Source organism: Aulonocara stuartgranti, assembly GCF_965226115.1.
Source record: "Aulonocara stuartgranti genome assembly, chromosome: 13".
Lineage (NCBI taxonomy): Eukaryota > Metazoa > Chordata > Actinopteri > Cichliformes > Cichlidae > Aulonocara > Aulonocara stuartgranti.
This window is the reverse complement of record NC_138949.1, coordinates 35,642,570-35,666,743: the sequence shown is the minus strand read 5'-3', so window position 1 is coordinate 35,666,743 and position 24,174 is coordinate 35,642,570. Positions and strand designations below refer to the sequence as shown.

The 24,174-nt window shown below is 42.8% G+C and overlaps 1 protein-coding gene across 2 annotated transcripts; it reads left to right on the top strand.

The window, feature by feature from the left end:
- Positions 1–809: 809 nt before the first annotated feature.
- On the top strand, positions 810–22,582 carry eno4 (enolase 4). 2 transcript variants are annotated; one of them, XM_082558444.1, is made up of 13 exons: positions 810–996; positions 4,343–4,471; positions 7,484–7,641; positions 7,954–8,069; positions 9,853–10,019; positions 10,094–10,222; positions 10,425–10,493; positions 11,524–11,688; positions 11,842–11,967; positions 12,090–12,264; positions 14,984–15,045; positions 21,359–21,476; positions 21,995–22,582. In XM_082558444.1, the coding sequence occupies exons 1-13, from the start codon at positions 829–831 to the stop codon at positions 22,114–22,116; spliced, it is 1,704 nt and encodes a 567-aa protein (XP_082414570.1). In that variant the 5' UTR covers positions 810–828; the 3' UTR covers positions 22,117–22,582. The 2 variants fall into 2 exon arrangements, with proteins under 2 accessions (XP_082414570.1, XP_082414571.1); XM_082558445.1 differs by lacking the exon at positions 810–996 and having other exon boundaries at positions 4,423–4,471; positions 7,458–7,641.
- The last annotated feature ends 1,592 nt before the right edge of the window (positions 22,583–24,174 follow it).

The following is a 24,174-nucleotide window of genomic DNA, read 5'->3' as shown; positions in this document are numbered from 1 at the left end:
AATAATAATAATAATAATAACAACAACAATAATAATAACAACAATAATAATAATAATAATAACAACAACAACAATAATAACAATAATAATAATAACAACAACAACAATAATAACAATAATAATAATAATAATAATAACAACAACAACAACAACAATAATAATAACAACAATAATAATAATAATAATAATAATAATAATAATAATAATAATAATAATAACAACAACAATAATAATAACAACAACAATAATAATAATAATAATAATAATAATAATAATAATAATAGATTAGCCCGTCATGGAATTAAGGACTTGAGGTGAGTGTTGTTGTGATTTTGCACTCCATCAATAAAACTGAAAAAATTAAATTGACACTTGAAAATCTCCCAGATCACGTTTGTATTTGTCAGAGTCACTTTACCACAAATACACAGAAAGATTACAGATATTGAACTACATAGATTTGTAAATCTCACGCTGAAATGCACAGACTGGACAGCATCTGTAACCTGTGCGACTGTGGTGTGTAAGGCATGATAACACAATATTAGTGTACAGCTGTATTTTGTTACAGTGGGGAACACAAAGTGATCAGTCATTAACTAATTGATGAGGGGTCGTTACAGCCATCCCCGGTCTGCAGGAACGCGACGAGCTCACACAGATAAACACTGTCACGGGGAAATATCTCCAAGTTTAATCCACGCTAACCGGTTATTCCGTCTAACTGAAAGAAATGCAAAAACCTGGCCTGCCGTTGTCACGTGAACACAACGTTTCTATGGTAACAAAAACCACAAACCGTGCAGAGACAGCTGAGAGGCTCGAAAAATGTCTCACCGAGCGTTTAGTAAACGTGTTTGCGAAGACAAGCGCGACTTTGACGAAATGAAAAACGCCGCCGTGGAGTTTTATCGAGTGAGCAGAGTCCCCCAGGACATGGAGCGAGCTCTACACCAGCTCTTCCTCCACCGGCCCGCAGACCTGCACGGGTACCTGGTAGGACTGTGAGCCTCTTTCTGTCCCTGTGATGTTAGAAAACAAACAAACAGAAGGTTGTTTGAAGTGTATTTGTTGTTCTTCTGTTGAAGGTATTTCCTGTTTGTAAGCACATATGAGGTGCTGTTTGTCACAGCAGCGTGACGGGGTGTCACAGTCATCACAACGAGCAAACAAAACGACTGTAAATAAAAGATAGCCCCAGCCACCTGACGTCACCTGTTGGTTTCAGACATCACCTTCCTGTGATGCACGAATCAGTTAGTTCTTAGTTTGACACACTGATTCAGAAAGTTGGATTTTTAACACTATAGTGTTAAAAATCCAACTTTCTGAATGTTACCCATATGGTGCCCATAGAACATAGCCCATCTGGGCTGGCTCAAGTGGGTCCTACTTGGCTAATCCAGGTGGGTCCCAGATTGGATGCCCATTGTAAGCCCATCCCCACTTGGAACCCCCATAGCCCATGTGGGGCCCACATACTGGTGTTTACTGGGTATGTTGAAATGTTTTGTCACTGGTGGGAATCATGTTGACTAATCCAAGTCAGTACTCAACTTTCTCGCTCTACGAACTCGCTCTACCAAGCGTGTTCACATCACTCCCATCTTATATTCTTTACATTGGCTCCCAATAGAGTTTAGAATTCGCTTTAAAATTCTTGTTTTAACATACAGATTGGCTCCAGATTACTTATCCAAGCTTCTTATAAAATACACTGCTGCTCGCCATCTCCGCTCACAGACTCAGAGTCTCTTAGTTGTTCCCCGTACACGACTGAAGACAAAAGGGGCGGAGCCTTTCAGTCTGTTGCACCAAGGCTGTGGAACAGTTTACCACTACCACTACGTTTACTTGACTCTGTGGATTCTTTTAAAAAACAGTTAAAAACTTTTCTGTTCAAACAAGCCTTTTGTTGATCTACATATTTTATTTTATTTTTTTTACATTATTTACATTTGATCTTTTACATTGTATATAATGTCAAACCAAATCAAATCAAATCAAATCACTTTTATTGTCACATCACATGTGCAGGTACATTGGTACAGCACATGTGAGTGAAATTCTTGTGTGCGAGCTTCACAAGCAACAGAGTTGTGCAAAATACAATAATGTAAACAAGCAAAATACAAGAATGGCCAACCTGAAACTAATAAATATATGTACAATATATAATAGTATATGCATTTCTGGATGTGTATACTAAATATTTTTCTACGTGTGTGTGTGTGTGTGTGTGTACACATATTTTACAAATTAAATAGAGTAAACAATAAATAAAATATATAAAATAAATAAAATAAAATATACAGAGTGAGACATGTGCAAAACAGTGGCGTTACTGTACAGTATGGAGTGCATAATGTTAAAGTTCCAGTAGTGAAGCTGAGGTGTCTATGACGTGTTCAGCAGTCTGATGGCCTGATGGAAAAAGCTGTCTCTCAGTCTGCTGGTACGGGACCGGATGCTGCAGAACCTCCTTCCTGATGGAAGCAGTCTGAACAGTTTATGGCTGGGGTGACTGGAGTCCTTGATGATCCTCCCCGCTTTCCTCAGGCAGTGCTTCCTGTAGATGTCTTGGAGGGAGGGAAGCTCACCTCCAATTATCCGTTCAGAGCACCGCACTACTCGCTAATGTCTATTGATTGTATTGTTTATTTTAATATTTTAATATTTGTGTACAGCGCTTTGTGACTGTCTGTCTGTGAAAAGCGCTTAATAAATAAAGTTTACTTGCTTTCTTACTCTTCCCACTATTGGGAAGCAGACAGCACACAGCTATGTTAACTGGCTGCTCGTTGGTTAGGTGAAGCAGCTATGCCCTTAACTCCAGTAGCCTCTAAGACGAAAGAAGAAATAGAGGCCCGATCTGGTTTTGTACCAGGCTTCAAATACCAATAACACGAAGGTGTTTTTCAGGTTGTAAAATTTGCCATTTGAACATGGGAGTCTATTGACCCACTTTTTGATTCAGCCTACCCATTAATATTAACAGCCACTGGTAACACTCTGGTGTCATGCCGCTCAGTTGTGCACCACGCAATTTTTCTAATTTTGCAAATATACTTGGTGATGCAACTCCTGCAACCAGGTGAGGCCTCGAGTGTACAGTCGGTGTATTTTTACTGCCTTTTAAAGGATACATCAGTGCAGAAGCTCAGAGATTTTCCACAGGCAAAGGTGCTGCAGCTTGCAGCAAATTATGTTTACTCGTCTTTACTTAACAAACCTAGTCCTCTAAAGAAAACCCCGTGAGCTATAAGACGAACTTAGGACTTACAAGTTATGCTAACTAGATTATGTTGAATACACAGTAATTAACTGGCTAGCTCCTGGCTAACAAGTGCCCCTTAATGTTAAATTAAATGCAGTGTATGCAGCTTTAGTTTTGCAAACTTAGAAGATGTCAGTGTGTATTGGCTGGTTTCTTTTATTGCAATATTGACATTATGTGTTGAAAGGCAGAAATCTCAGTGTTTATTGTAGTGTAAGGTTAACATGAAAACAGACACTAGTACTCAAGTGTCCAAAGGCTTCTTTGTTGCTCTGATGAGATTATAGTTGTTCTTTCACTACTTTCAAGGTATATTGAATGGAACATGATGTGATTTTGTAAATCATGTTCAGTGTAAGAGAAAGGACGGTCAGCCTGGGTACAGCCATTAGCTCGTGACAACTCATTGAGCACGTTTGATGCGGTCATTGTGAAAACACTTCATTTTTACCTGTCATGACCGTTTTAAACTATACATGTATATCTCACAGTTGGGTGCATTAATATTTCAGCACCGACAAATGAACAATGACAAGGACTCATTAATCTCTACAAGAGTCTGATTCATGGTGGCCAGCATGCTGGAAACCACATCGCACATCTGAAAGAACCAAAGTGGAAACACAACAAACATTATGAGCACAAATATAGTTTGGAATGACAGCGTTAGCCCGTTTCCTCTGCTGCTTTCGTGCTGTTAGATCTCAAAGGCCTCATTAGGTGAATGTGCAGTAGTAGCATGTATGCAGCAAGCAGGTGAATTCTGTACATTAAGTGAATTAAATAAGAATAGACAATATGAACATTTTACAAAATAGACAATATGAACATATTTAAAATTTAAAAAGAATTTGAAAGGTGCATTGTGGTCAGCACACGTCGCTGCTGCTTTTACAGGTGAATTTAAAATGTAAATAAAATGTGTTTTTGATGTTTTCTACACATGTTGTGTTTACTCTGTAACTACTGAACCATGCTATCATTGATGGTAAGGAGGAAACAGAATTGGTTAAATAACGTCACTCAGATACTGCGAGGTGTTTTTAACCATAACCATCCCTTCAGGCGGATTACTTTGCAAACCTCGCGGCACCACCGAGAATCAGCAGAGTGACGGGACGGCAGGTTTACGATGCCAGAGGACGACTTTCTGTTGAGGCAGAGGTCTACTGTGTTGTTCACAACAAGGACAAGGTAAAAGTCATTTGTCTCATTGTGGCCTTTAACTGGTGAACTCAGAGCTTTCTTATGTGACTGTGGCTGAATGTGATATGGATGAGTTTGGAGAACAAGCCAAAGGGTTGAAGAACATGTTGTTCATTAGTGCAGGAGCAGGTTTGTTTGGCTATGACGTACGACCTTAAATCAGCTCTCAGTTTAGTGAACAGATAAAATGACCTTACCCTCAGCCAGGCTGTCACCCTGCCAGGTGGCCCTGCACTGATAACTCGATAACAAGGCGCCTTGGAATTTTGAAATTCATACCACAGAGGCATCGCGTAAAAATCTCAGACAAGTTTCAATTTTAGTCGCCTCGACTGTCAGAGGTCAAGTTTTCCAAAAATCTTGTAATTGCGATAACTGAAGAAGGAAGTCACGTAGGATTTTCAAACATGAATCTACTAAATGTCTGAGGGGTCGCACTCGTGGCCACCAGCATTTTCATACATATGAGTTTACCTGGTTTGAGTTTTGCACGTCTCTTGCACTGTCTGGTGTTGCACTGTCTTTGTTTTGGTTTTTGCCATTTTGCACACTTGCACGTGTGCAGGCTGTCTGTCACATGTAGCACATGTAGCATGGTGTTGGAGTCACTGTGTGCCACTGCACATGGCTGGAATGACAATAAAGCCACTTGACTTGACCTAAGAGGAATTCATTGTGTGATAGTGCTGGAAAGTCTGACATTCATCTAAACTCCACTGGTACTGGTTAATACAGCAGTACATCTCAGTGTACCCGGTGCCCAAACAGTCACACTGAATGTTACCCACATGGCTAACCTGCAGCCTCCTTCCTCCTAATGAGGAGAAATGAAATGATTGAAATGATATGAACCCTAACACCATACTGCTGGAGGCAGCGCAGGCAGAGGTCATTGTGCAGGCGCAGCAATTTCTCCATAGGTATGATCACTCTGCCCTCCAAGTATATGTTAGGAGAGCATTAATGAAATGTTAGGTTTTACTGAATAAATACAAATAAAACAGGAAACACTTTGGTCATTCCATATTAGAAAAAACAGAGTCAAATAAAAACAAATTTACAAAGTAACTGTTGTGCGTTGGATGCCAGGGTGTGCGCTGTGAACCAGTCCTACTGAAGAAATCCTTCACTCACGTGCTCGCGCCAGTGCTGCCCACCTCAGTAATTCTCTTCATTCCACCTGGTGTTTCTCTGCTCCACGTGGGCCTCCAGCTTCACTTGGGTGGTGCTGCACCCTGCTCAGCTCCCTGTCCCCAGACCTGAGGGCTTATTCCTGTCATCAAGCTTTGTATGCTTGTGCACTAACATAACCTTAGTCAGGAGGATTTTGTAATAATAATAATAATAATGCATTTTATTTGAGGGCGCCTTTCAGAAACCCAAGGTCACCTTACAAAAAACACAATTAATAAAAGGAACAATAGTCATAAAATACATAAAATAAGTTAAAATTACAAAACAGAGCGTGACAACAGATAAAATCAGCATTAAAGCGAATAAGCCAGTTTAAGCAGATGTGTTTTGAGCTGTGTCTTAAATACAGAAAGAGTCAATATTTCTTAGTGCAGGAGGAAGAGAGTTCCAGAGCCGAGGAGCAGAGCGACTGAAAGCTCTGCTCCTCACAGTGATGAGGTGCGAGGATGAACAGCAGATGATGATCTGAGAGGGCAGGAAACAGCGGTGATATGGAGCAGGTCACACAAATACTGTATGACACCCAAACTCTTAACCTGAGGGGAGGGAAGGGTAGGCGAATTTTCAATGTTAATGGAAAAGCTGTGGGATTTGGATAAGATAGAGGCTGTACCAATAAGTAAAACTTCAGTTTTATTACTGTTGAGTTTGAGGAAATTGGAGGAGAACCAGGATCTAATCTCAATAAGACAGTCTGAGAGGGAAGAAGGTGGGAGGGATGAACTGGGTTTAGAAGAAAGGTAGAGCCGGGTGTCATTGGCATAACAGTGAAAATTTATATTATATTTTCAGAACATATGACCAAGAGGGAGCAAGTAAGTAATGAATAAAAGAGGCCCTAATACTGAACCCTGGGGCACACCAGCAGAAACAGGACAGAGAGTTGAAGAATGGGATTTAAGTTGGATAAACTGAGTGCGGTCTGAGAGATAGGAGGTGAACCAGGAAAGGGGGGTGTGACTAATGCCAATGGAAGCTATCCATGGTATCAAACGCCGCACTAAGATCAAGAAGGATGAGGATGGATAGGAGACCAGAATCAGCTGCCATCAGAAGGTCATTGGTAATCCTTAGCAGAGCAGTTTCTGTGCTGTGATTGGGGCGGAAACCCGATTGAAATGGTTCATAGAGATTATGGTCATTGAGATGTGAATGAAGCTGGGCGGCGACAACTTTTTCAAGAATTTTTGAAATGAAGGGGAGATTTGATATAGGGCGAAGATGATCAAAGTTATTGGGGTCTGCACCAGGCTTTTTGAGAGTTGGAATAACAGAAGCATTTTCAGTGCTTCAGGAACAATCCCAGTGTTCAGGGAGGAATGAATAATATTGGTTATGAGAGGAGCTAACAAGGGAAGACAGGCTTTAACTAACACAGTGGGGAGGGGGTCAAGGTGACAGGTGGATGACTTAGATGTTTTAATGAGATTAGATACATCAGTTATGGAAGGAAGAGTAAAGCTTGAAAATAGGAAGACAGTGGGGGAAACAGGAAGTCTACTTCAGAGTCAGGAGCTCCTACAGAGTTAAGTTGACGGTGAATGTCTGAGATTTTACAAGTGAAAAAAGAGATGAGAGAGTTGCAAAAATCTGTCGCGCAAGAGAACAGCAGCACCTTTTGCTAATCAGCCATATAGTTCATTTACATTTTATATGTCACCTGACGACAGGAAAAGGTAGATGATGTCATTTCCTAGCACTTTATACTGAGAGGTAAATACCCTGCAACATAAGAACTTTTACCTTGTACTAGTAAATCACCTTTTTCACCCTTCTGAAGGAGTCCTTCATGTTTGTGGTGTGTAGAGCATGTCATCAGCTGCTGTTTCGAGCCACTTGGTCCCTGAGAGTCAAGAGAGGACTGAGCATGTGATGGCTGCTGTGCTGTGGATCAATGAGCCTCTGAACAGCATGCTGAAAGACCGAAATCCTTGTGACCAGTTACAAATCGACGATATACTCAGGTAGCACCTAATACTACTTATTAGTAGTACTTCATTAGTAGTATTTTTCAGTGCTATGTGTTACCTTAAGGAACACGTGTCATATCATGTTCAGTCACAAAAACCATTTAACACATCTGTCCTGAAGTGGCCACTGAAGCCAGGATCCTGGACATGAACTGGGAGGTGTAAGAAACAGATTTGACTGCAGTCTACTGACATTCACGCTGTACTTCTCTTGCTCTTCTGAAAATCTTCCTTAGGAATCAGGCTTGTCAGGGATTGTTACGTTGATTAAACCACATTTTTATTTGCTCATCTGAAATGATGTAGCACTTTCTTTAAGGACCGCTGTCTGGAGGAAAAAGAGGTCCGGGACAGGGAGAGGCCTGAGGTGATTCCCTCTTCATCTCCTCCACAAACTAAAGACAAGAAGATCATTAATAAAGGTGAGTGAGTGGTAAGTCCTGCCCTGAGCTTTCTGTCTTTAGTCATCAAATGTCATCAAATGTGCGGTGACTCCCAAACTAGGCGAGTGGCTCCAGCAGATCCCGGGAACAACATCGGAGATCTCTGTCCAGAAGAGCGCAGTCCTGGGAACAGCTAAGATACTGTGCAGGACCCTCAAGCGCCCAGGCCTCTGGTAGAGGACCCGAGCTTGAAGGATAAACCGCCCGGTGTTTTATTTTATAACACATAACCGACAAAAAGAGCTTTTAACTAGGGCTGGGTATCGTCAATCGTCGATTTCTATAATCGATTCCATTTTGACTCAGACAGTCAGAAAGTGTATAAAACAAAGCTGACACTGAGACTTCATCAGAGGTGTGAGCATCACAGCAGAGGCCTTTGTGTCAAAGTAACTGAGGATGAAACAGACAAACATGATGGAGATTTTCCTGGCCTGGCTTTTTATAGCAGGTCAGAAAACCATGAATCAAACCATGAATGAACATTACCTGCTGCTGCTGAAGTGAAGCAGAGTTATTACGGTTTGATTACAGACACAGCTGAGCAATCATTTGTAAAAGTTTACACGTCTTTGCTGTTAAACAGCAGAAATCAGACTTTGTTGTCGGAGGTCATTTTTGAAAAAACACAACTGTGGCCAGCAGCGCTGCACACAGCAGCAGACTGGTGCGTGATGGCAATGAATAATGCAGAAAACAGAGGTTTGATGGTAAACTGGTCTCTCAATACTGTGAGAGAGAGAGCTGTGCAGGAAGTGAGGTTTTATGGTGGTGGAAGCAAAAAACAGCCAAAGTCAGAGGGAGTTCATGACGCTGTTTGTCAAACGTGAAGCGTAGTTTGAGCTTCTTTTGCTGCTGGTTCGGTGAATTTTGGTCAGAGTGATGAAACCTGCAGCTGTGACATGTCTGGTAAAATACGTTTATATTTAACAATCGATTCAGGATTTAATCGATGTCGCTTTATTGAAACCAAAATTGATTGGAATCAGAAAATTGATTTTTTTAAACCCACTCCTACTTTGAATATTTTGACATTGTTATCTGATAGCTTTCCTTTCATTATTAGATAGACTGGCACTCTTTATGAAGCAGTAAGTGAAAAGGTTTGATCGTGTTGTGTTTGCTGTTAGGAAAGGATACAAAGAGGCACCTGAAATGGATTTATTTTCATCCTGTTAATCGCTGCGATGTCTCCCTCCAGCTCTCACTCTCTGCTCTTTCACAGCATTCAGTTTAATACAAAACTAATAATTCGTAATATCTCACACACAGTTTTTCTTCTTGTTTTGGCTGCTCCCTTTTTTGGTCACCACAGGGAATCATTTATCTTCATGTCATCCACCCTTTGCATTACCTCCTCCTGCCCTCCTTCAAACTTCGACTGTGTGCTCAAGCTTTCTTTTAGTGTAAACTGGAGTTTGTGAGCGATCAGTAAAATCAAAGTTCTCGTAGTCCTGCACCTTTTGAGCCATCTTGAATCAATTCTGGGGTCTTATTTGGTCCAGTTTTTTGAAGCATTACCCTAAAATTAAAACTTTCAATGTTTTGGTCACTGTGTTATAAAAACTGTGTAAACTCACCACTGTGGTCAGATTAAAAACAAAGAAACTGAGTTCAAAACAAGACTGGAAGTTTTGCTTCTCTCACTGTTTCTTGCTCTTGTGGAGGTTCAGGTTCTTTCTCTGATTAATCTTAGGTTTTTTTCTCTGTTACAAGCCAGAAATATGCTCCAAACTCTTTTGGGATTTTTATTATATTACAGGTAAAAAGAGCATCGTGGAAAAGCCATTTCCTGCAGTGGAACCACAAAAGCCAGTTCTACAGGGAAGCTTGGCTGTTGGCTCAGTGTCGCTGGCTGTGGCCAAAACTGGGGCACAGATACAGGGCATCCATCTGTACGAACACATAGCAGCTCTGAGGAACCAGGAGGTTTGATAATGAAAACACATACTGGATATTCGACGCTGGAAACAACATATAATAATGTTATTCATTTTGTTCAGCCTCCGGCACAGTTTCACATCCCTGTTTCCTTGGTGACATTGCTCAGCTGTGGCAAGACCTCGCCGGGAAAACTGAATTTACTGGAGGAAGTGATCCTGATCCCCAAAGTGGGACAACAAGTCAAACAAGTACAAAACAGAAACCTTTGGCTTACTTCTTCCTGTTGTCATCCTCCATAGACTAGCTCACAGTTAGTGTGTAGATCTCAGTGTTTCCTTTTTTGCTGTTTTGATGCAGTAGATTATTAGTAAGTCACCTTGGTTTCTTTATATTCTCCATTTTTCACTCTACAGTTTATAAAACATACTGAAATCTGACCTTCTTCCACAGATCATCACAATGGCTCTTGAGGTACAGAAGGAGATGATGAGAATAATGAAAACTTTAACCAATGGCGGGGTGAGGGACATTGCTGTTTATTAATTTTAAGAGTAGGCGCTGAATTCAGCAGATTGTATGAGGGCAGAGAATGCACACGGCGGAGGCAGGATTCAGAGATTTCCTGAAAAATATAACAGAGAATTGTATTAAGTGTTCATTGTTAAATTTGAAATTAATGTATCTGTGCTTATCTAAAGATCTAAAATGCTTCTTAAACGATTCCTCTATTTACCTGTGAATAGTTTGCATTTCATTTTCAGCCCTGCTGACTGACCCCTAGAACTAAAAAACAAAGAGTGGAGAGTGGGAGTTTGACACTCTTGGCTTCTAATAACCTTGCAATGAGGACTATCTCATTCAGATATACAGTATTAATATAAACTTGTCTATTGTCATCCACATGTAGCTTCAGCTAAGCTACTTTGCAGCAAAAATATCTAAACAAAAACATACTTTCACCAACATTGTCACTTTACAAGTACCAGGTTTGGTTGGACCGCCTTCTGCCCTCACGGTTATTTCATTTATTTTTCAGTAAGGTGCTGAAAGCAAGTCAGAGGTTTTAGTCTATATTAGGATGATGTAGTCTAATTTTGATGAGCACCTTGCTCACTGCAGCTTCACTCTCCTCTTCATCCTCTGCTCCACAGCCGGACTCGTTTTGAAGTCAGACATGTAGTGATTATCTGCTTACAATTGTTTAGTAAGTGGCTAATTATAGTTCCTGCTTTAACCTGGCTGTTCTTTCTGGCCTCTGCCATCTACAAGCCATTTTCATCCAAAGAAGAGCTGCATTGGATGTTTTTTTTTCTTCTTTCTTCTTCCCCAGATTGTCTGCACCAAAAGTCATGCCATGTTGAAATTCAATAAAATCAGCTTTTGTCTCTATTCCAACCATAGCAAGTTCTACTCACCATGTTTACATGCCTAAATACAGCGAGTTTGTTCCACTGATTAGCTTTACTGAGTAGGTGCACCCAATAAAGTGTCTCACAGTTGTTTATGTATATATAATAGTTACTTATGTGAACCATGTGCTTGTTCCAAGGCCAGCGAAGCATTTGTATGTGACAGCGGGGCCCTGGCTGTAAGCCACGAGCGAGCAGAGCAGCCTCTGGATCTGATCGCTGAAGCCTGCACCAACCTTGGAGTTCCACTGGGCACACAGATCCATTTAGCTTTGAACTGTGCTGCTCATGAGCTCCTGGACCCTGTAAGTTCACCAAAAATAGTCAAACACTTTATGGAAAATAATGTGTTGACATGTTCTTGTGAACTTTTTCAAAGCAAATACATCATAAGCATATCAGTTTAAAAAAACAACAAGATTTATCGTCTTCTTGCTGGATTCTCTAATCTCTTGTAGTCTAAGGGGAAGTATGAAGTTGCTACTGGAGTTCTGAAATCGCCCGATGAGTTAGTCGACCTGTACCAAACCCTCATCAGCAAATACCCAGCAGTGGTGGCTTTAATAGACCCATTTAGGCAAGAGGTAAGCAAGGCTAGCAAATAAATCTTGGACTAGTTCTGTGTCTTCTCTAAATATAGTTTTGCTGTCAACAAAATGTTCATGATTGCTGTGTATTCATGTTCCTGTGTCTGTTAATTCATAAGGACGGAGACCAGTGGGAGAAGCTGAGCAGTATGATTGGAAACTCGTGTTCACTGCTCTCTGATGTCTCCTACAAGTCACAGGGACCTCCCCTTCCTGGAGTCAGAGGCCATATCTTAAAACATATCAATGAGACAACAGTCAGTGACCTGATCCACATGACATCAGAGCAACAAGGTAACAGCTGGAGAAGAGAAAGATGGCACATGGATGAATGAAGCAAACTGCATAAAGTGCAATGAGTGGTCAGGTAGAGTAGAAAAGCACTATGTAAGAACCAGTCCATTGACCAGTTACATCAGGTCCAAGTAACAGTGAACAACTCAGTTAGTTGCAAAAATGAAATGTTTGCAATAGGAGTATTCCTTATGCTTCCTCTTCAACAGTCAATGATTTCTTCCGCAACCTGTATAATTAATGGTACAATGCATCTGGTACGCATTTACACACAGCAGACAGTGATGTTCATCTCAGGTTCACTCTTAAAAATTTGCTGACCTTACTCTCTTACACTCCAAACTGAGTAATATATAGTAACTTGTTGCAAAAAGAACTGATCCAACATATTCTCTCTTTCAACATCTAACATACATGTAAAATACTACATACTACATGCTTCTTGGTGTAATTCAACATGCACAGCTATGACCCAATATTGCATCTTTCTAAATGAGGATTGGATTAAATAAAAAGCCTGTACATCATCAGAAGGGTAAAACTAACCAATCTCAGAGTGGTCTAATCCTGCTGTCACAGCTGGTCAGGCTGGACTCAATGCAGGACTCTGAGTCATACAGGTAAGATATATACATATGTACATTGATGAAGGATCACGGCTCCAGGGGAGGTCCAGGGCATCCAGGGGATGTTCAGGGCATCCAGGGGATGTTCAGGGCATCCAGGGGATGTTCAGGGCATCCAGGGGATGTTCAGGGCATCCAGGGGATGTTCAGGGCAAGGGTAACACGTCTACACTCCTCTTCACACATTCTGTGACTCACACGCTCACAGACTCACTCCACACTGAAATCCACTCACGCTCACGTTCATCCAACAGGGTCCACAGGAAACAAGAAGGGTTCCAGGAAGGTTGAGGTAAGTACAACGATCCAATGAAGAACATCACCGACATGTAAGGGTTGAGCTGAGACACATGGAAAAGAGTATTTCTGTGCATGCTCCGAGGACGCTTCAACTAGACTGAGACAAGGTTGACCATGGAGTCAATCTCAAACTGCCCATTGAAGTTGGGAGCCAGTTTCCTGGACTTGATTCAGACTGGAACGTACTGCGCTGAAAGCAGTCCATCGGTTTTCCATTGGGCAGCTCAGGTGGCTCTCCAGATGTGGCGGTGCCTGCGTAGATGATGTTGAACAGAGGGAACCATATGCTCACTCTCAACTGTTGGGAACAGCCGCCGTTGGTAGCCCTGTGATGCGACAGCAGACGTGAGGCTAATATGGGCATATTCGATGCAAGTGAGGTAAGAACTCCAGGTGCTCTGTTTGGTGGAGGTGAGGCAGTGAAGTGCTGCCTCCAACTCCTGGTAGGTACATTCGGTTTGGCCATTAGTCTACAGGTGAAATCCTGAAGACAAACTAACCTTGGCTCCGACTGCCAGACAGAACCCTTTCCAAACTCTAGAGTTGAACTTGTCCCGGGTCTGATATGATGTCCAAGGGGATCGCGTGAAGTTGAAAGACAGGTTTGGTAAGGATTTGGGTGGTTTCTGTTGTGAGGAAAAGCCACGAAATGTGCTGGTTTTGAGAACTGGACAACAATAGTCAGAATTACCATATTTCCTGCAGAAGAAGGAGGCCTGTCATAAAATCAAGTGCGATCTGAGACCATGGTCGTCTGGAGGTCGGCAGAGGTCGAAGTAGGCCTGCAAAAGGAAAGGTTTGAGGCTTATTTTGAGCTCAAGTAGAGCAAGCTAAAATATGCTCCCTGGTATGCCAAGTGTAGGCCACCAGGCGTTCCAGGAAAGAGATAGTCTGATTGATGCCTGGATGCCAGGTGAACCTCGCCGTGTGGTCCCACTGGAGAACTCAGGACTGGACTAGGGTTGAAACGTAGAGCCACTCGGGCGGCCTGGTTCTGGGATCAGGTTTGTTGTACTGTGCCTCACAAACTGTGGACTTTATCCCCCATGTAACAGCTCCGATAACATGAGGAAGATTGAGGACTCCTTCAGAACGTCCTCTGAGGAAGAAAACTGCTGAGACAGTGCGTCGGGCTTGACATCCCGTGAACCAGGCCTGTAGGTGATAGAGAACTGAAAATGTGTGAAAAACAGTGCCCACCTGGCTTGATGGGCGCTCATCCATTTTGCAGTTTGACGATACGCCAGGTCCTTGTGATCAGTCCAGACTATGAATGGTTGGGGCGTTCCCTCGAGCCAGTGATGCCAGGGCTAACTTGATGAGGAGGAGTTCTCTATCCTCCACATTGAATTCACGAAAGAAGTAAGCAAAAGGATGTAGCTTACCTTCATACTGCTGCGAGGTGATTAAAAGCAGCCTAAGAAGACTGATCCCACTGAACCTTGGGAGAGGTGAGTGAGATATTAGACGATCTTACTGATATTCCAGATGAAGCTGCGATAAAAGTTAGTTAAACCCAAAAAGCATTGGAGCTGCTTCCAATCTGGGGGTTTGGACCAGTCGAGTACTCGTCGGACCTTCACTGGGTCTGGTTTGATGTTCCCCTGCTCAGTAATGAAGCCCAAGAAGGAGACTGTTTCCATGTGAAATTCACATTTCTCAGCTTAAACAAATAGACGGTTTTCCAGCACCTGTTTGACAGTCTATAGGTATATAAAAATATTGGAAATTATTGCCACAATGGTGCATTACTATAACAGCTAACTGTCTGTTTGTGTCTTGTTGGCATACAGGTTCTGTGTTGATGGGAACTACATGCAGTGAGCCATGCAGTGAGGATTCTTTGTCAGATATAGTAAGTCTTCTTCCTGGTTTCTGAGTGATGCTGCCATGGTGGCGAACAGTGTCAATGTGAAGTTCTGTATAAGCAGACGGCAGCCATCTGCTTATACAGAAATTCACATTAAACAGAAATTTACATGAACTACTTACATTAAAAGTATAGCCAAACCCATAGATTTAAAACAGATATTCGTCTACAAATAGTGACAGAATTTCTGCATGACAGTGCCTTACCTGAAAAATGATAGGTGCCCAGCAGCCTCGCTTTGTGTGTAACCAGAATGCAACCAGCTGGTAACCAGTTGAGTCACACTATTGCACTGACCAGTTTCAGAAGTATTGTGCTTATCAGCACAGACTCACTTAGAATGATTTCCATTTGATGGCAATATTTTCGCATTTCCAAATTATTATCTTTTTTTTTTCAAATATTATAAATTAAGATCATATACCTAGCCCTTTATTTGTCATGTGCAAATAAGGGGATATCTATCTTAAAGCTCAGGAAACTATTTCGACAACTTGCCAAACAGCTAAAAGAGCAAATGAGAGCAGGTCCAAAGATATCCACTACAACCTGAGATTCTGGCAAAATACATTTATATTTAAAAATAGATTCAGGATTTAATGAATCAATATCGCTTTATTCAAACTAAAATTGATTTGAATTGGGGAAATTGGCTGTCTCAGTGCCAGCCTGACAGGATGACCAAGACTATTGACTCCCTGTTCACCCTGCAGCGATGTTTGGCCTGGAGGCAGCTGAACTATTACAGCAGGCTCAAGATAGTCATTGCTGTGCCAAGGAGGTGTCAAGGGGCCTCTCCAGGAGATCTAGCAGTTCTAGAAGGTCTAGGGCTTCCACATATCAGCCAGCTTCTGAAGTCCCAGACTTACCCTCGGACCAGGCCAACCATCCCCATCCCTGTCTCCCCAGCGCAGGGCGACTTGGTCAGCTCTGGAGGCAGACCTTTGGTTGGTGTCTACCTTGACTGAGGACTAATGCCTGCTGTTCTTCCGTAGACCTTGAATGACCATCTTGATCCTTTCCTCAGTGCGCGACCCCCAGCAATTCCAGATACTGTGGGAAAAACTTGGCCCTCTTGGGAAAAGGTTCAACACAGGAAGTGGATGCCGATAACTGACAAGCTGGGTTCTCTCCCCACTACTTTTTAGTTCTTAAGCGGGACAGGAGACTTCACTCAATTTTGGATTTCAAGAGGTCTTAACCATTATCGTCAGCCCCTAAGATGCAAGATGCTGATGAATCCGGGGGTGAGGCAGGCTGTCAAAGCTTTAGCTTGCCACCATCAAGCTAAAGTATGTCTACTTCCAGATTCCTATCTGGCAGGGGCACTCCCCCGGGCTCAGGCCAGGGGAGCAGAGACTCCATCTGCAGATGTTCGACCAGATCTGGTGCCACTTTGTAAGAGTAGAGGTTGACCTTTTTGCCTCCAGGAAGTAAACAAATTCCCTCACCCTAACCCACCAGGGCTGCCTACTCCTTTTGCTGGGGACTGTTTGCCTCTTGATGTGCAGTCCACCAGTTGGGAAACTGGGGCCACAATTGACACCACCATGCAATTTCTGCAGTCAGGCTTGAACCTACACCACTGTACTCTGGTCATGTGGACTTTGGTCAACTGCTTGCCCACTGAGCTAAACAACACTGCTCAAGTGACCTACTCAAGTGCCCTGAGGGTCGTGCCCTCTGAATATCTACTAGATGATAGGAGTGCAGGTCTACAGACAATTCTTATTGTGACCATCACCAGTACTAACCAGCTGGTCTACACAATACAATGGCTTGCAAAAGTATTGGGCCCCCTTGAACTTTCCCACATTTTGTCACATTACAGCCACAAACATGAATCAATGTTATTGTAATTCCAGGTGAAAGACCAACACAAAGTGGTGCACACGTGAGAAGTGGAACGAAAATCAGACATGATTCCAAACATTTTTTACAAATAAATAACTGCAAAGTGGGGTGTGTGTAATTATTCAGCCCCCTGAGTCGATACTCTGTAGAACCAGCTTTTGCTGCAGTTCCAGCTGCCAGTCTTTTAGGGTCTGTCTCTACCAGCTTTGCACATCTACAGACTGAAATCTTTGCCCATTCTTCTTTGCAGAACAGCTCCAGCTCAGTCAGATTAGATGGGCAGCGTTTGTGAACAGCAGTTTTCAGATCTTGCCACAGATTCTCGATTGGATTTAGATCTGGACTTTGACTGGGCCGTTCTAACACATGGATGTGTTTTGTTTTAAATCATCCCATTGTTGCCCTGGCTTCATGTTTAGGGTCATTATCCTGCTGGAAGATGAACCTCCGCCCCAGTCCAGAGAAGCACCCCCAGAGCATGATGCTGCCACCACCATATCTGACAGTGGGGATGGTTCAGAGTGATGTGCAGTGTTAGTTTTCCACACATAGCGTTTTGCATGTTGGTCTCATCTGACCAGAGCAGCTTCTTCCACATGTTTGCTGTGTCCCCCACATGGCTCGTGGCAAACTGCAAACGGGACTTCTTATGGTTTCCTGTTAACAATGGCTTTCTTCTTGCCACTCTTCCATAAAGGCCAACTTTGTGCAGTGCACGACTAATAGTTGTCCTGTGGACAGATTCCCCCACCTGAGCTGTAGATCTCTGCAGCTCGTCCAGAGTCACCATGGGCCTCTTGGCTGCATTTCTGATCAGCGCTCTGCTTGTTCGGCCTGTGAGTTTAGGTGGACGGCCTTGTCTTGGTAGGTTTACAGTTGTGCCATGCTCCTTCCATTTCTGGATGATGGCTTGAACAGTGCTCCGTGGGATGTTCAAGGCTTGGGAAATGTTTTTGTAGCCTAAGCCTGCGTTAAATTTAAATAACTTTATCCCTGACCTGTCTGCTGTGTTCTTTGGACTTCATGGTGTTGTTGCTCCCAATGTTCTCTTAGACAACCTCTGAGGCCGTCACAGAGCAGCTGTATCTGTACTGACATTAGATCACACACAGGTGCACTCTATTTAGTCATTAGCACTCATCAAGCAACGTCTATGTGCAACTGACTGCACTCAGACCAAAGGGGGCTGAATAATTACGCACACCCCACTTTGCAGTTATTTATTTGTAAAAGATGTTTGGAATCATGTCTGATTTTCGTTCCACTTCTCACGTGTGCACCACTTTGTGTTGGTCTTTCACCTGGAATTACAATAAAACTGATTCATGTTTGTGGCTGTAATGTGACAAAATGTGGGAAAGTTCAAGGGGGCCGAATACTTTTGCAAGCTACTGTAGCAGCAGTGATGAGTGAGAGGCTTGGTTTCAAGAGTAATAACCACAAGGAATAGTACCTTCCATGGAGAAGCCCAAGATCAAGGTAGCATGGAGGGAAATTGGCCAACTATCAGAGTTGCAGAAAGGTGCGAAGAAGGTGCCTTAGAAATACAGCAAGCTGTCTATACCTGATGCCTTGAACAGGGGAACAATATGAAAACAGCCCCACCAAGACTGGAGACAGAGCAATACTGGAAGAGCATATGGGAGAAGGCTGTAACCCATAATGGCAATGCTCAGTGGCTAGTGGATCTAAGGCAGACCACCACAACTGCACTGAACAGGATCCAGTAACCACCACAAGCGCAGATAAAGAGTCTCAAGCAAGAATAGTTGGACAGCACCAGGCCCTGAAATGATTCACGCCTACTGGTTGACTGTAATCCATGAGCCTCTGGCACAAATGAACCAGCTGCTAATTTACAAGACACACCTGGAATGCTTAACTGAAGGCCGGACAGTCCTGATCCCCAAGGACCCCAGAAGGGATCAGTCCCATACAACTACCGGCCAATAACCTGCCTCAGTACCAGACGCTCCTGTCAACTATCATAGCGGCTAAGATGAACAGGCACATGGCTCAATACATGAGCGGGGCACAGAAAGGAATTGGCAGGAATACCAGAGGAGCAAATCATCAGCTGCTGGTAAACAGAGCAGTCGCCTGAGACTGGATGACCAGACTGACCAGCCTGTGCACTGCCTGGCTTGATTACAAGAAGGCCTATCACTCGGTGCCCCACAGGTGGATCCTGGAATGCCTAGAATTGTACAAGATCAACAGGACCCTAAGAGACTTCATAAGGAATTCAATGGGGATGTGGCGTACAACATGTGGGATGATATCAAGCTGTATGCCAAGAAGGCACGGGACATCGATTTACTGATCCACACCACCAGAATCTACCGCAATGACATCGGAATATCATTCAGACCGGAGAAGTGTAGTTGGATGTAAGTAAAGGGAGGGAAGGTAGTCGGAACTGAGGGGATCGCACTTCCAGAAGGCAAAATTGCAGACATTGAGGGCAATAATAAGTACCTGGGAATCCCACAGGCAAATGTAAACCAGGAAGATGCCGCTAGGAAAGCCGCAATCACCAAATACCTGCAGCAGGTCAGGCAAGTCCTGAGGAGTCAGCTGAACGGTAAGAACAAGATCCAGGCTATCAACACCTATGCCCTGCCCGATCAGGTACTGCAGGGGCATTTCATATGTATATAGTGATAACACTACACACCTGTGGAACTTCAGGTTGGGGGTTTGACTCTCAACCAGGGGGGTCTGTATCCAGTAAGGGTCCCTGTCAGCCTGTCAGATACATAGATCAGATACCTAGCTGGGATAATAAGCTGGCCAAAGGAGGAGATAGAAGCCAATGACCTCAAAACAAATCCAGCACCTGTACTGTACGCTAAGCAAAATGGTGAGTGTTAGTACCATACTCCAGGATGAGACAATGAACATCCATGAGTACATCAGGAAGATGGCCTCAACCGGCCGCGTGCTTAGAGAATACCTAAGCTAGCAAGAACCTGAGAAAGAAAAAGAGCAAGGAGAAGAACCAATCATGGAAGGACAGGCCTCTGCACGGTATGTACCACCGGCAGATGGAGGAGGTGCGTGACATCCAGAAATCCTACGACTGGCTGGACAAAGCCGGACTGAAAGGCAGCACAGAGGCACTAATCATGACCGCACAGGAACAAGCTCTGAGCACAAGATCCATAGAGGCTGGGGTCTATCACACCAGGTAAGACCCCAGGTGCAGGCTGTGTAAAGATGCCCCAGAGACAATCCAGCACATAACATAACGCCCCCAGGGTGGTGGAGAATGACCGAGCTAAGATCCTGTTTCGTCACTCATCCAAGTGACTTCTTCAGCCTTGCAGTCAGCTGAGACTGAACAAGTCACCTGGATGAGTGACGAAACATTTCTCCCACTGAAAAACATCCAGATGAACAGAATAAACCTTTTGGGGGTATAGCTACATCTATCACTACGCCCTTCTTCCCCTGCTTGCCCACATGTCCTATGTCCAGCTGGTTAGCCATCACCAGTTTTTCCATCTGTATCTGTGTCCCACAGGATCTTTGTCAGGTGGTTGATATATATATGTGTGTGTGTATCAGTTGATATTTGATTTATATCCACCATTGTTTTCAAGGTCAGCTACAAATTTATCGGTCTAACGTTGAAACAAAGCTTAATTTGGAAATTATTTAGAAACTATAGTACTTATAAGTGTGGCGTGTATTGTGAAGAAAGAAAGGTGAAACAATAAAAGTGTGGGCTTTGTAAATACTCCCTGGAGCGTGAGGTGCCATGGCAGAGGTTTGTGCTCTTTGGGTGCTTCTTGTTACCTTTTTGTCTTTGTTTTAGTCTATTTATGTGTTTGCATTCAGGTAATGTTGTCTATTTCAAAGTGTTGATGTCTGAGACTGATAGTGATTAATCATGACAAAATAGTATGGTTATTGTTGTGTTAATTTCAGAGTGGTGGATATAGGTAACCATGTTACAATTTATTATTAACATCAGTTGTATTTGAGAACGTTAGAAAGATGCAGTTTGCTATGATGACGAGAACAAAAGAGTTTTTCGATATTCAATTAATTCCTTTGGTTACAATATGACAAAAAGCAGATAAGAGAATAAAAGATAGTCCATTCTTTCCTTGTCGGCTGCACAAAAAGTGACCAGAGACTGCCGTTGGACTACACACTGCATCTTATTGTTTATTGTATGATGCTGCTCTGAACTCCATTTTAAGCAGACTCGTGGAAATGAGTAGTATCTCAGGTAACAATTGCAAGGAGGATTGTTTATTAAGATAACGAGATCAAATATCAAGTAATAAAAAACTGGACCTGTACAAAGGTCACTAATAACCCCGACTGTCCATCCGTTTGCTGTGGAACTGTTCATCTATTTTGATTAACAAGCAGTGTAAATAGATGAAATATTGCTGTTTGTGTCTCAGACTGTGCTTTTCTTCTCGTTCAGGCTGTGGGTCTGGGCCTGCACTATGTCAAACTGGGAGGTCTAAGTGGGGCTGAGAGGATGACTAAATACAACCGGCTGATTTCTATAGAAGAAGAACTGGCCCAACAGGGAATCCTTGGTAGGTTTTTTTTTTCAGCCTTCCTTGTGATTTTTCTTTGGCTGGACAGAGAAACAAGGCCAGACAAAGCCCGAGAGAGAGAACGGTAGTAGTAGCGTCTGGGTTTGGGAACACGTCTCTCTCTTACTGCTGGATATGAAAGGACACGGTGTGTGAGGAATTGTACAAACGCGTGTTTGTGTGTGAGTGTAAGAGTGAAAACCCCCTACCTTGGATCTGTTAATTGGCCACCTAATTACACACAAGGACAAATACTTTCCCATCCATCATTTCTGAAAAAGCAGGCAGGGGCAGCAGAGGGTTAATGAGAGATGAGTACACGTCTGTCTAATCAGCTGCCATAAGCCGGCATTATTCAGCATGTTTATCTGTGTTTAATGTTTGTGTTCATTCTACACGAAGTGAAAGGGTTAACGTTCCCCAGCCGCAGCAGTACAAATGCTATTTCCATCCAGTTGTCGTAGGTGTCTACGCTCCAGCTTTTGTACATTCACTTTATTTAATTTTGTCTCATCCAGTCTTTAAGGAGAAGCACCCTCCTCCACTGTTCCCTGATAACTCACATAAGCATTCAGGCACCGAGGGAGCAAGGTCTGGATTGGAGGAACACAGCTCACATCTGATTCAGACGGATCTTTGAAGGTGTCTTCATGATAATATAATATATTTACCTTTCACAATTCAGTTTTGCAGTTAACACCACCTGTAATAATCTGCTGAGGTGATTATAACCGTTGTGGATCGATCCAGGGTCACCATTGTATGAGCACCATTCTGCTATGTTTACAGCTCTGAAAAAAGTGTCTCTAACAGTTTGAAATATGAGTTCTTGTCAAGAAAAACATCAAATATATTCACATTTTGAGCTTCAGACTCAAAACACAGTGCTATGTACAATGATGTCATTTTAATTTGAAATAAAAACCAGAACGATTTTAAGGGACGGAAGTTCAAGCCAGTTCAAGCCCCAAACAAGTGCACATGGAAGATTTGCTTTTATATCTTAAATCTGCTGGATGGTGTTTGAAGGAAACGTTTGTATGTTTTTACTCCTCAGCAGTAAAAGAATGAGGGGGTGTTGTCATCAGTGTCAGGTGTACTAAAAGTCTCAGACAGGTTTGTGTCTCAGTGACCTCAACCTCAAGGTCAGAGGTCAAGTTTTCTGAAAATCTTGGAAATGGGATGAAATTAGATTTTGATTCAGTGTCAGTGTTTTCAGTGTTTGCATTTTTCAGCAAATAAAAGAGAAAATGATCACGCGTGGCCCAGAAGCATGTTTTCCTGCTGTCTTCCATTTCTGCAGGTCTGCATGTGCGTCGATCCAGAATATCTCCAGGCAGTAGAAGATTTAACTGAAAATCAAATTAATGGAATTAATTTCACAGCTCTGAAAAGAGGTTCATTTATCGCAGTCTTAATTTAAAAGAACTAAAAGACGAGACCACAGTGAAACATTTTAATGTCACAGCTGACGGTGACACATTTTGTTAGCAATCTGATTTAAGAGTGTGACAGTTGAGTCATCGTGTTCGCTGCGCCTGTGGGAGCTTTAAAAGAGCTGGGTAAAGAAAAGGCTGATAGACAGACATATTCAAGTACAGAGCGCTGACAGCGTTATCAAACACTGCCTGCCCCTTGTCAGCACGGGACGTGAGCAAAAGGCTCCTGTGTAACTGGGCAGCGCCTGATGGCTCGCATCCTGCGGAGGAAGTGATTGTGTCTGTGTAACAACAGAAGAGGAAAGACCCAGAGGTGCAGCTCAGAGGAGCTGCATGGACCAGACACAAAGCTGCATCAATGTGTCACATCACTTTGTCATTGAACATAGTACTGATCACCAGGGGTTATAATTTATGCACAGTTTATAGTGCCACAGTCAGGGGTTAAAGCGGGCTAGTGTTTGGTTTGGTTTACTCAGAGGTACAAAAAGACGAAGGCAGGACAGGTGAGGAAGAAGACAAGGAAAGGGATACCTGACACCTCACTCTGGATCACTTTATTGGTGAAGAAAACCTTTGAACAGTGAATTCTAGGATGAACTGCTGTTCCATTCCTCTATTGTACAGTACTACAGAGCTTTTGTGATTTAAAAACAAAGCACGAATAACGAGAATGGGGAAAGAAAGTACGCGTGCTCCTGATGTGGCTGCCCACTGGGATGGCCACATCTGTCTTTGGAAACCACCGCTGTGTCTGATTGGTTGGCCTGCAGCTTGCTTGTATGTCTGCAGCCTGAATTCCCACAGGACCTCAGCTGTGTTGTTTTCAACAAGAATCAGAGGCTTCTGCTCCACATGCAGCACAGATGTTCTTGTACACTGTCCCAGCTTCTCATCCGGTGCCACAGCGGTCACGTCAGTGGGCGTATGTCATTGTCATGAGACACAAACAAACAAAATCACGGTCTAGTAATGCAGTAACGCAGCATGCTTACGGGAAAGGTAATCTAATTACTTTTTTTACAATAGTAATCCCTTAATTTACTCGTTACTTGAAAGAAGTAATCAGATTATGCGTTACTGCCCATCTCTGCTTGGAACAAATTACAACAGGACAACAGGACTGAAGGGTTTTCATCAAAATGGAGCATGGGATGGCTGTTTCTTAATCTTTTATTGTTACTGTCTTTTATTTTAATTGGTTATATGAATTGTAATGACTATAGTGTGTTTTAACATGCTGTAGTTTTGTATAGTTA